Below are 12,528 nucleotides of genomic sequence, written 5' to 3' on the forward strand. Positions count from 1 at the left end.
CCGCACACCTTGGTTTACAATCTAAAGTTACAATCTTTGTCAGGCATTAGTACGAAAGCGACACAAGAATTTGAACAAGCACAAATAATAGGATTCTAAAACGTGAAAAATATTTTTTTTCCAAGAAGTCGTTTGAGGGAGAACAATGATAATCCAAAGCAAGTAAGGAAATATCCTCTTGAAGCCAGAGAAAAATATTTTCTTATTCATTATATAAAAGTAACTAATGTTTTCAATATGTCATGCAAGATTATGCTTGCGAATTATTTGCTCCACTTAAAGTGCAATGTACCATCACAGTGTCGCTTATTTAATAAGCCCCCAAGGGTGACAGTCTTGTCACAATCATTCGAAAAAGATTATTTGAAATATTTGATTTACATATGAGAGCGGTGTGTGTGTGTGAATATAATCAAAAAGCTTAGAAGTGCCAGCCTAGTAGCTTCCGCTGTTATTTCGTCGCGATCTACACTTGACCCGAACATCTGCAATCACAGGTTTGTTTTTCTATTGCTCGATAACAGCACGTGTTGTGCATTTTAACATGGTATCGACGCTATCGTTCTCTCGCTTATCGTTGAGATGTGCCCGATACGCTCTCACAGTAAAAGCCCGAAGTTGATCGTTATTTCGACGCGTTCCGTCACCTAAGACTAGATCTCATGCTCGCAATACCGTTGACTGATACTCCCACTATCGTTTTATTTTAGCAAAGCGTATGCCTTAGCTATGTATCTCGTTCAACTTTTAGGTTTTCAGCGACTCATTCATGATCATTCATCCGTTCCAAAGCTAGACTATTGATGACTTTTATTAAGCTCTATCTAATATCTCTAGAATATTTCAACCATTATTTACTCCACTGTGCTAGAACATCAAATTCCAAAAAGAAAAAAAGATTTGTGTAGTTTGTCCCAAGCTCATCTTACGGTGGTTTCAATCAGTTCGTCTCAGATTCTTCTCATTCACTTTATACTGTCCATTATGCATAACGTGCATAGCCTGCTCAGGGAACATGACAGTATCGCAAAATTTTGGAAAATTTTGAAAATAGACAATAATGATGAGCAAAACAGTAACGACTCTATCGCCATAAATAACGGTAATTAACAATTCCTTTATCATGAAATCACTGAATTTGATATACTAAAGTTCACAAAGCAACCAGGTGGACAATCGCACATTGTTTGATGCTAATCGGGTTTAAGGATTTAATGAACGTAACCGGGGAATTACAATTTATGGACCTAACGTTTTGACACTCCTGTCTGGTGCCTTCATAAAGGGTGATCTAATCGTTGCTCGCTAATTAGCTTCCCCTTCTTCCAACGTCAGGCGCCAGGTAGTAAGCCGCCATCATCACGATTTAAAGGAGCCTGGGCGTGTTTGAAAAAAGCGCCCCAGCGCCCCATTTTTGCATACGAACGTAAATATAACTACGCATGGGTAGATTACTATTTGCTACACAACACAACACAACAGAAATTTTGCAAAAGAGCAGTGCAGGCTAGTCACTTCCCAGTTCCCAGCCAATAAACATTGAGAAGAAAGCATCTGTGATTGGAAGCAATGTGTTGATTTTCAGAGCAGGAACACTGGACAAATTCCTTATAAAATACATTGTAAACAAACTCTCCATTCACAAAAATGTTCGACGAGCCCTTTCAAACAATACTGTTCTTCACGACATCGCGGAAATACGGTTTTTGGGGGGCACGATACTGTATTTCACGAGTCAGCGGACACGTAGACGAAAGCATAAAATGCCGATAACTTTAATTATGTTTTCGCCATGAGTCTGGTCGACAGCGTAAAAAGGCGAAACAAAATAGTATATAGGAAAGAAACTAAGCTCATCTTTTGGGTAGTTGTCATGCTCTATTATATTTTTTGCCAAAGCCGAACTGAATTTGCACACAATATGAAATTTTTGTTTTTCGTCAAGCTTAGTACTCGGAGGCAGCGAGTCCAGGGCAAGTAAGTTTTGTTTTTAGAAGATCTTATAAGGCTAAGGCTAAAAATGACATGATGTTTGAGTGGCTGAGACGGTGATCCGAGGACACCAATTCTCAGGTTTGTAAAGCTGTGGCTTGAACCGTATAAATCGGTATGTTATTGGCATTTCGGTCAAATCCGCCGAGACGACGACAAAACATTCTCATGTCGTTCGACCTAGGGGCAATCGTGTAAGTAACACAGCCGTCCTATCCCCACTCGTCATCAATGAGTTTTGTGTCAAGTTGGCCAAAACATTTCTACGTTTTCTTTCAAGATGAGAGTTCCTGAGGTTCCGGTTGGACCTCCATTAGATTTCCCTAATTAGAAGCTTGGCTGGAGGTTGATGCTATGGATTGATATGAAAACCATATAATTACCTAATATTATCATACGTCGAAGATTTTTACCAGGAAATGTTTAAAACAATACCGAAAACAATATTTACCTATTATGGTGACAGCTGGGGGCGATGACACGCTTACATCAAATAATCGCACGCGTGCACGCAGTGGTTCTCGCTTTTTCGGAGATTTTCTTTTTGTGGGTGATCTTGACCAGCAAAAAATTCTCGGAGCTGCATGCTTCTTCAGAACACGCTTCCCAGTTAAGGTTTTCTTAAAATCTGCTTCGTTAAAGTGTTCAGAACATACTCTTGTGCTTTTGGTTATCTGGAGATGAATTAGATATTGTAAATACCAGTGCGCATTATTACATCGTTAACCTCACCAACTTACCTTCAAAGTTTTGCCCACGTCTCGCCGAATTTTGACAACCCACTGCTTTCGAAGGGATTCTTCTCTCGGAAAATGGTGAAAGGTAAGATTTGGAATATGTTTTGCGCGATTATTTTGACATTGCGGCGCGCAACAGTGATCTCTGTTCGGCATGGTCCCGAATCCTCTCTGGCCAAAAGTTCACCTTTACACGCGTGGCCTCGCATTAGTGACAAAAGTACATGACGTCAATCCAAGATGGCTGCTGTGCAATAAAGGCGTATAAACTTGGGACACATTCCTGTAATATGTGTAGGATTGAAGCCCCTAAAAGTACAGAAACTCAGTGGCCTCAACTAGAAGAAGAATAAAGTGAGGTATGTTTTCAGTAAAAAATGTGCATTTTAGTGATGATAAATTAAGTTTTCACTTTCCACCTATGTTATTGTTTTTTCTGAGCAGCAATTATTTCACTTTCCCAACAACCATTTGTTTCCCGTCGCAGTTATGAATAATTTGTAGCATGTCTCTTTATTATTAATGTCTCCAAAGTGTGAAAATTCACATTCTTTTTGTGCATTCTTTCTTTTTGCTTTCTCTCTCAATCTTTTTGTGTCATCATACATCTCAATCACCAATCCAGCAACTGTTCTATGGGCACACATTTAGCTCTCTATGCCGACGTCTGATAAGAGTGAGCGAACAATCAATTTCTTTCAGGGCAGTCGATATTTTGAATAACCTTCCACCCTCTTTAAAAGACTCAAGTCTTATTTCATGTCCCAAGCAAGTCAAATGTCATCTACCGTCAAAACAAGAAGAATTCAAGCCACCTTCATCTCCCACTAGTACAGTTTAACTAACTTTTCTCACACTGATTATATCATTTTATTTCTTTCACATTGCTTTTTCTTTTCTTTCTTTGCTAACCTACTGCCACCTGCAACATAGAATGTACTGAGCCACCTGCAACATAGAATGTACTGAGCTAACAGAATACCTCTGGTTTATTTAGCTCCCTGATTCACAGAGTATTACATTTAATTTACCATCTCAGCACTAGTAGAGAACAAATTTTTGATAAAACAACAGTACTGTACATAAAGTAAAATAATTATTATAATTTAATTGATGTATGTGAATAAAGTGTTGAATTGTCTTTTCTTATTTTGCAACAGCCTTGGATGCGTCACCTGTCTTATCAACTGGATTTCTTATATCCAGAAGCTGTCTGAGTCATGGAGCAAAGAACTCTTGTGGGGTGTTAATGGAGGGGATGATGGCGATGGCACAGAACATGATGATTATAATGATTAATCACCCAAACTAGAAATGTCTAAGGAGAATTATAAGAAGTATTTCAAGTCAAACCTGTTTGATACAAATATTGAGGAGGAAATTGATTAGATTAAGTCAGCTGTCAATGCCCAGTTAACACTGAGTCATGAGGAGTCAACCTAAAGCTTGTAATTAGCCTGTGTGGCCCCACAGTCACACAGAAATCAGGGAAGGGATATTCCAGAACAGGATCAATGACCGCACCACACAGATGTCCTTTTCGCAATTTATTACAGGGGAGGGGAGCAGTTGTATGCGAACTAGTTGTAGTAAACATAAGCAATTCTTAGCTAGTTTCAGCAATGTGCATATATTTTGCGACCAGGTTCTATAAAGTCTTAAAACAAAATGTTTCACAAATAACAATGTTCTTTGGGGATATGATGCCTTATTATCCAACTGTGCTTAATAAGTAGAGTACATATAAAACCCAAAATGAGTGCAAATACCTCCCTGTACTTCTACTCCAGAGAACTGATGAGAAATTTGCCCACACTGAAATGGAAACTTGGCATGTTGGATAATAAATCTCTTATCAAACATTTTGTTGTGTAGTATCATTTATTATTACATTGCTTGCAGCACCAATGGGCAAGATGAAGCTAATCCTGTGTTCTGATTAACTACCCAAGAGGGCAAGATAGACCATCTTAGTGCCTGCTCAGGATTGCCCACATTGATCCCGGGCATGAAAAAAATTGAATTAGAACTAAGTTTTTACTTCTTGGACAATTTTATACATTAAAATGCAAAAAGTGGCAGAAGATAGTCAAAACAAAGAAAACAGAAACGGCTCTCATGAGTTTGTTGTGCTACAAACACAGCTGGCTTTCTGTCCAGGCTCTTGAAGTAAACAAGTTATTCTTAATTTTTCATAAAGCGAAATCTTTTTGCAACGTCTAAATCCTGTATTAACCAAGCTTGTTTGGTATAGATGGCTGGATATTAGCCTCATTCTTTTTTGGCATTAATTTTTTATGGACCAAGACGAAGTCTCCTTCCATAAATTGCGAAAAAAGAACTCAGCCAATATCCCGCCAACTTCACCTAACACTTGGTTAAAAGCCCATATGTATCTGTATAACATAACCAAAGTAAAGCGCGCGCTTTGATTGGTCAATTCAGCGTCTACCATTTGCCCATGGGTATACGCTACTGACGTGAGCAAATGCGAAGACTAGTTTTCCGCGCGCGCCTGTTTTCTCTGGTCACGCGAGATTTGTTAAGTAAAAGAAAACTCTTTCGCTACAATGCAAGGGAGTAGCCAGGGGGGGTCCTGGGATGCCCGTGACCCCCCTTGGTAGGCCTTCTTTTGTGCAAACAACTTACAATATTGAGGTGGTGAAAACGCCATGACAATATCTTGGCCTGCCCACTATACTCTCACTGCTCATTCCAAAACTGTAACATAAAGTAAAACATGCACGGAGTGGAGGTCGACATGACAATCTGGTGAGTAGCCTCTGTGACCCCCCCCCCCCTCCTTTAAAAAACCCTGGCTACGCCCCTGCAGTGTATCAATGTTATGTTATAAAACAAATGGTAAACGCCACAGTGTACACTATTTAGTTATGTATGCACTTGGGAGGTTTGCTAAGCACTCAAGGAGCTAGAGTCGCTCTCGGCTATCGCCTCACGCGACTCTTACACTTCTTTCGTGCTTAGCAACCTCCCGCGTGCATCCATAACTCAATAGTGTACGCTGTGGTGTTTACCATTTGTTAATTACTGGTTATTTTCATTTGTACTCGCCCTACAGGCTCATCTAAACACAACTCGTAAAACGAAACGTTACATAAAACATATATGCTACTGATGGGGATCATAACTGTTCTCGTAGTGGTTCAAAGCATTAGATGTGCATGACTCCTTAAGCGCATACAAACTATGTAAAGCAAAGCTAATCTGATCTAAAAGAAATAAATAATGAAAGAAGAATAGTAGTTGATTATTTACCTAAGTTGATGCAACGCACATGTAAGATAGTGGAATACACATGAGGTAAACATGCATACACGAGCCTGAAAAGTTATAAAAAATAATAATAAGATAAACTAGTGAGTTTCAGTTGTTAGTAAAACGCGTAACAGAGTAACGGATAACGGCGTAACGGCGTAACGGCGTAACGGCGTAACGAGAAACCCCGTATAATTATTTTTTCTTTTATGTGAATATTATTATATTATTATTTGTGTTTGGTGGGGTTTTTCCTGCCCTTTGGCCAAAGTTACCGCGTTTCCGGAGACACTAGAAAGTGCGGGCGCACTTTCTCACGGTTCCATGAGGTAGGTCATGGGGAGAACGATGATGGTAAGGTTTGGACTTTCATTTTCAGTCAGTTAGTTTCCTTTTTCGCTTCTCGTTTTTTTTTATTCACTATTTGTTTAGTGTAGTTGCAGACTATTCTTAGGATCGTGAAGAGGAACGATATTGTAAGGCGGGCGTAAGAATGTCTGTGCAAGAGCCACGCGTAGGAGGTTAGGAGCCCAGTAGATATGCATTTAAGTCGGTTTCGTTACAGTAACGGAAGTTCTAAATTGTTCGCTGAAGAACCATAACCGTAGCCTCCTACGCACACATTCGTAAGGTCTTTTGAGGCTCGTCACCCGCGGCAATTGCGTGACGAGACAAATAAGAATGTCTGCATGGAGGTTTTCTAATTCTAAAGGGAATTGACACAAGCATATTCCCAGGAACCTCATGTTGAGTTGACTACTATAACATGCAATAAAATTTTAAAAAATAATTAAGTAAAAAAAAATTACAAAAAAAAATAATAATAACATTTAAAAAAATCCCGTTACACAGTTTCGCCGTTACCCCGTTACTCGTTACGCCGTTACGCGTTTTACTAACAACCGTGAGTTTCATCAAAAGCGCTTTCGTGTAAAAGAAATAAAGTAGTAACAGGTAAAAGCAAGCGTACTAAAGACATGTAATAGAGTTCTACAATTAATTGATAACAATAAAGACTACATGCAAGAAAAATTGTAAATGAACCGATCATGTTGGACGGTCTCAAATATCATATTTTCAGCGCCCTCGATTAATCGCCCTAAATAATCTAGCCTTGGCGCAGCGAACAAATCTTTTTTTTTTGTCTTCGATTTCCATTCTCTTCATGAGCATCTCCATTGTGCGAGCTTAAACAAGCATTCTTCTGTTCATGAGAGATAACTTGTTGATAAAACTGCAAGTATAAGATATGAACCAATGTTTTCATACTTCAGTTGAGGACGGCAAGCACAAAAAATTGATTTCACCCATTCCAAAAGGCACAGAAATTCAGAAAGGTGGAATGGCGAAACAAACAGTCTATAAAGGCAAAATTCTCATTAAAGCGAATTATTTCCAAAATAAACAGACACCGCATGTCGACGCAAATTCAAAGTGAGTGTGATAATTTTCACAACACAATAAGAGATACTTACCTATACCCGTATTGCTTCATGCTAATTACACTTAAAAATCCAACCAGTCTTCAAACTCGCTGAAAAAGGATGTTACAGAACCAAATATCGCTGTTTTTGACCATTCTGAAGGCGAGGGCGACTGAAGAACCACGAACACTTCTTAGCTTAAAAGCCCTTGGCTTAAATCCGTATATTATCAACTGGTATCTTAGTTTTTTTATGAAATCGCAAACAACGGTTAGTGTTTGGGGGTAGCAGCTATTGCTGGTATAATGTAAACAAAGGCACAACACAGGGCAGCGCCAGTGGCCCTTGTTTGTTTAATCCTTTTATTAATGATCTTGATCTTGCAAACTGTTCTGATGCTTCTCTTCGCCGATGATAATACGAAGCAAGTTTTTGTAAATAAGGCCGAAACTGATTGTGCTAGTGATTCAATTTCGCAATACCTTAGCTGGTCAAGTACTAACTATATGCCTCACAATCTTTCCAAGTGTAAAGAGTTAGTTTTGAAGAAGAAGGGACAAGTAAATCCTAGTCCTATTGGTAATGTAGAGCAGATCTAATTTCTAGTGCTACTCGGAGTGACTTTCCGAAACAATGGAAGATTTACAGAGCACTTTAAACGAAAACTCTCCGAAGGGAATAAGTGCCTCTATGTGTTAAGGAGCTGAAGGAAGGAAGGATATAACCAAGCGGAAACTGATCATCTGTTTCAGTCTTTAGTTTTACCTAAAATTTCGTATGGTTTACCGGTGTATGCAGCCTCTGTGCCTGAACTTTATACTGTGCAGCGGTTCCTTCGTAGATGTCATAAACGCAGTTTTATATCCTATGCTATAGATATATATGATTTGCTTGAGAAAACAGATATGTTAATCTCAAAGAGGATTAGTTGCCTGCCTACTCATCCGCTGTACAATTTGTTGCCCAAAGTTAAAAAATCTTCCAAACATTTGAGGACTCAAATAGGCCAACTACCTTGCGTCAACACAGAACGTTTCAAAGCTAGTTCTATTAATAGACTGTGTTTTAAATATGCTTCCGCTTTTTAACTTTTTAATTAATAATTTAAACATGTAAATATAGGTATGTATTTTTATTTGTATATTCAGTAAAGACTAAAGACTAATAAAGATCCCACGATCACAGCACACAACTCCAAACAAAATGACTCCCCTGTACCGCTATTTGTCACGACGTGGTTTTAGTATTAAAATCCCATTCAAAGGATCAAATCTATCTAAAAAGGAGACTATGCGGGATATTTTCCAACTTAAAACCACGCAAAAATAGCTATATTTTCATCGACCTCACTCGACTAGCACATCGAACCGCTCGGCGGCCTACAGTTGATGACCACTGACCACCGTGACGTCACCAAAACGTACTACTGCGGTGTCTTCGTGAATAGCCAATTGTTTACTAAACCGAAAGTACTGGTTACCACTTCAAGTTACCGTACGCGTGAGTAAAATGATGGCTATTTGAAATGCCTGCTACGTAAAGCGTTGTGTTGTGGTCTATTACAGGTTTGTTTCCAAGACCATATTACTTCTTCCTTTCTAGGTTATGACTATTATCAATGACTTGGCTGCTTACAGTTCAGTGCATGTCGTAGACAAATTGTTCTGTCAGTGGCAGAGTTTGTTATGAGGTCAACACCTCCAGCGGTTAATTTAGACTTGAATTTATAATTTTTGAATTAAGTTTCAAATTATGTGATTGTACTCTTACCTAAGACTACAAACCACCGTACAATTTACGTGTATAAGGTGAGCCATATTTTAAACATCAATTGCACAGCTTGAGCCCACTAACTTCACAGCCAAGTTGCCATCAAAAGCATTAACCACCGTTCAGCGTCATTAGTTATCCAGTTATCAACCCCTCAGGCGATTTTCTCTTCAGCATATACATCATAATCTGGAGAAAGTGGCTTACGCATTTAGAGTCGTTTCAGAGGTTTCTGCTGTAATATGCATTGTACAAATGGTCGATTTTTTTTTAAAAGAACACAAAGCAAGTCGAAATTAGACTAGACGTGGTGACCTTATTGTCAAAATGTCCAATATCACATTTCTCTTAATTCGATGCCACTTGTTGCCCGCGAAGCCGGGAACTGGGACACACGCAACCTTTACTTCCGGTGTGTCCATACTGTTATATTATAGACGTCGAACGACTCAGCGCTGCGGTAACCCTCTTCACTAAGACATTGCAAAATTGAAAAAAGACTGAGCGATAGACCGAACTCGTAACTTATCAATGAGGCCCTGTCAACGTTTTTAGGGATAAGGGATAACTGGTAATATAATGATTTTAGTGATAACGGATAACTGAGTAAATGATTATAGGGGTAAGGGATAACTGAGAGAGTTTTAGGGATTAATCGAAATTATGTAAAGCAAGATATCCGCTTTACTTTTAGTTACATCTTGCTCTGCGCTAAATTCCAGACTAGACACAGTGACCCTATTGTCAAGATGTTCAATTTCACATTGCTCTTCGACGCTACTTATTGCCTGCGAAAGCGGGAACTGGGACAGACGCAATCTTCACTTCCGGTGTGCTTAGACTGTTATAGACGTCGAACGACTCAGCGCTGCGGTAACCCTCTTCCCTAAGACATTGTCAAATTGAAAATAGACTGACTCGTAAATTATTAAGCTAATAGACCAAACGGGTCATAACTGGTAATTTTCCCTAACAGAAAAATAAGAACGCAAAAACACCAAAAAAAAAAAAAAAGAAAAACAAATTAAAAACAAGTTAAAAACAAAAAATTGCACCTTTCTCTAGCAGTGCTACTTTAAGAAACAGACCAAAAGTTATGCTTGATTTTCCAAGTTATGCTATAAACTATGTGGAGAGAAGAGCAAACAAAAATAAAGCAGACAAGGCGCGTTTCTAAATTTATCCAAAATTTTTTTTAAATGTATGAACTAAGTATGCACATGGGGAATATACAAAAAGCATTCAAAAACTTGCAATAAGCTTTGCGCTCTCTTCATCGAGCTCCCTTAACTGTCTGCTCATACTTAGCTCCATCGTGCTATTTACTCATACTGAGTATGAACTAATTATTAATCAACAGGATTCAAACATGGCTACAGCTGCACCGACTACTTCATCCACGAAGGAGACAACAAACTATGCCAGATTGTGCCGTATGCTGGTTGATATTGGAACCCAAGCTCTTCGAGATACGTTTGATGCCATTCATGCACCAGCAAGTTTACACACAGTTTTGGCGGCAAACAAATCCAAACTACAATCTCTCAAAACGAAGAGGATCATTAATCCAACACAATGGGGACAACTTTTCCCTGCCATACCTACTTCAGTGTCGTCCCGTTCCTTCGATACAACTTTGTTGATAGTTTTGCTACGAAACCTGTGCGGCTTAACCTCTCCGCTGACCGGCTGGGACACATTGCCCGACGTGACAGACCTCAGCAGAGAAGCTGACATTGCTCGAGTTAAGTATTTTAGGAACACTGTGTACGGTCATGCCGAGAAAGCTTCTGTGGATGACACCGAATTTAATGACTACTGGCGTGATATCCGGGACACTCTGGTCAGACTAGGAGGAGTTACTTATGAAGCTGCCATTGACGATCTTAGGAATGAATGCATGGACCCTGAAGCTGAAGGTCACTACATGGAGCTACTGAGTCAGTGGGAAAAGGACGAAGGTAATATTAAAGAATTGTGATGAAATTTTGTGGGCCGAGGCCAGGAACGTGTTCGATAATTGAGTCAGTTTGCTAGACATAACGTCTCGTAGTCACGTTCGACGCACTAAAAACTACTATAAAACGAATACAAGAATTGTAAAAACGTGTAAAATGGTATATAAAAAGTCACTAGTAAAAATGTAGCGGAATTCCAAATCGATTTCGATCAATTACGATCCTCATCAGTAGTACTCCGCCATGTTCAAAATACTCATAAATAATTGTTCATATAAGTGACTCTGAAATGTCCACACTTCTTCCAGGCTTCATGTAAGCGGTCATGATGTATCAATCACAGCTCGTGGGATTTGAAAAAAGTTCCATTCGTTCTTGGAGTTCATAAGCGAGTCTTCGTTCACATTATTTATCCTCACTCCTTCAGTTATTTGTCTCAGCATCGCGTCATTGTGATAAACCCCCGTCACATCCATTCGGAACTGCTTTACCTCTCTATTGTGTTTCTCTTTACAGTGTTTCCACAATGCAGATCGTTCTTCCTTATTGTTAAGTGATTTCGTATGCTCTTTCCCTCTGGTATACGCGCTCCTGGCTGTTTCCCCTACGTATACGCTGTTACACTGGATACACTTAATCTCATACGTCACACTTTCTCTATCACACGGTCCTTTTCCACCTGTGCTACACACTGGGCAGTCTTCTCGTCCACACTGTCGCGGTTTAAATGGGTCGGACTTTTGGAGTAGTCGTTTAATGGCGATTCCGGCTTTCTCCACCACTTTAATAGTGGTGGAGAAAGCCGGAATCGCCATTAAACGACTACTCCAAAAGTCCGACCCATTTAAACCGCGACAGTGTGGACGAGAAGACTGCCCAGTGTGTAGCACAGGTGGAAAAGGACCGTGTGATAGAGAAAGTGTGACGTATGAGATTAAGTGTATCCAGTGTAACAGCGTATACGTAGGGGAAACAGCCAGGAGCGCGTATACCAGAGGGAAAGAGCATACGAAATCACTTAACAATAAGGAAGAACGATCTGCATTGTGGAAACACTGTAAAGAGAAACACAATAGAGAGGTAAAGCAGTTCCGAATGGATGTGACGGGGGTTTATCACAATGACGCGATGCTGAGACAAATAACTGAAGGAGTGAGGATAAATAATGTGAACGAAGACTCGCTTATGAACTCCAAGAACGAATGGAACTTTTTTCAAATCCCACGAGCTGTGATTGATACATCATGACCGCTTACATGAAGCCTGGAAGAAGTGTGGACATTTCAGAGTCACTTATATGAACAATTATTTATGAGTATTTTGAACATGGCGGAGTACTACTGATGAGGATCGTAATTGATCGAAATCGAT

At 39.5% G+C, this 12,528-nt stretch overlaps 1 protein-coding gene across 3 annotated transcripts in view; it reads left to right on the forward strand.

Moving 5' to 3' along the window:
- Nucleotides 1–395: 395 nt before the first annotated feature.
- LOC148720441 (uncharacterized) overlaps nt 396–12,528 on the forward strand; it is a 20,311-nt gene continuing 8,178 nt past the window's right edge. Inside the window, exons 1-2 of one of the 3 annotated variants that reach the window (XM_088738632.1) lie at nt 396–497; nt 10,560–11,160. In XM_088738632.1, the coding sequence (XP_088594758.1) occupies nt 10,569–11,160 (592 nt within the window). In that variant the 5' untranslated portion in view covers nt 396–497; nt 10,560–10,568. Of the gene's footprint in view, nt 498–8,869; nt 8,995–10,559; nt 11,161–11,971 lie in introns of those variants that run through there. The other 2 variants (XM_088738633.1, XM_088738634.1) reach the window with 2 other exon arrangements.

This window comes from Stylophora pistillata, chromosome 11, assembly GCF_964205215.1.
Source record: "Stylophora pistillata chromosome 11, jaStyPist1.2, whole genome shotgun sequence".
In the NCBI taxonomy this organism is placed as follows: domain Eukaryota; kingdom Metazoa; phylum Cnidaria; class Anthozoa; order Scleractinia; family Pocilloporidae; genus Stylophora; species Stylophora pistillata.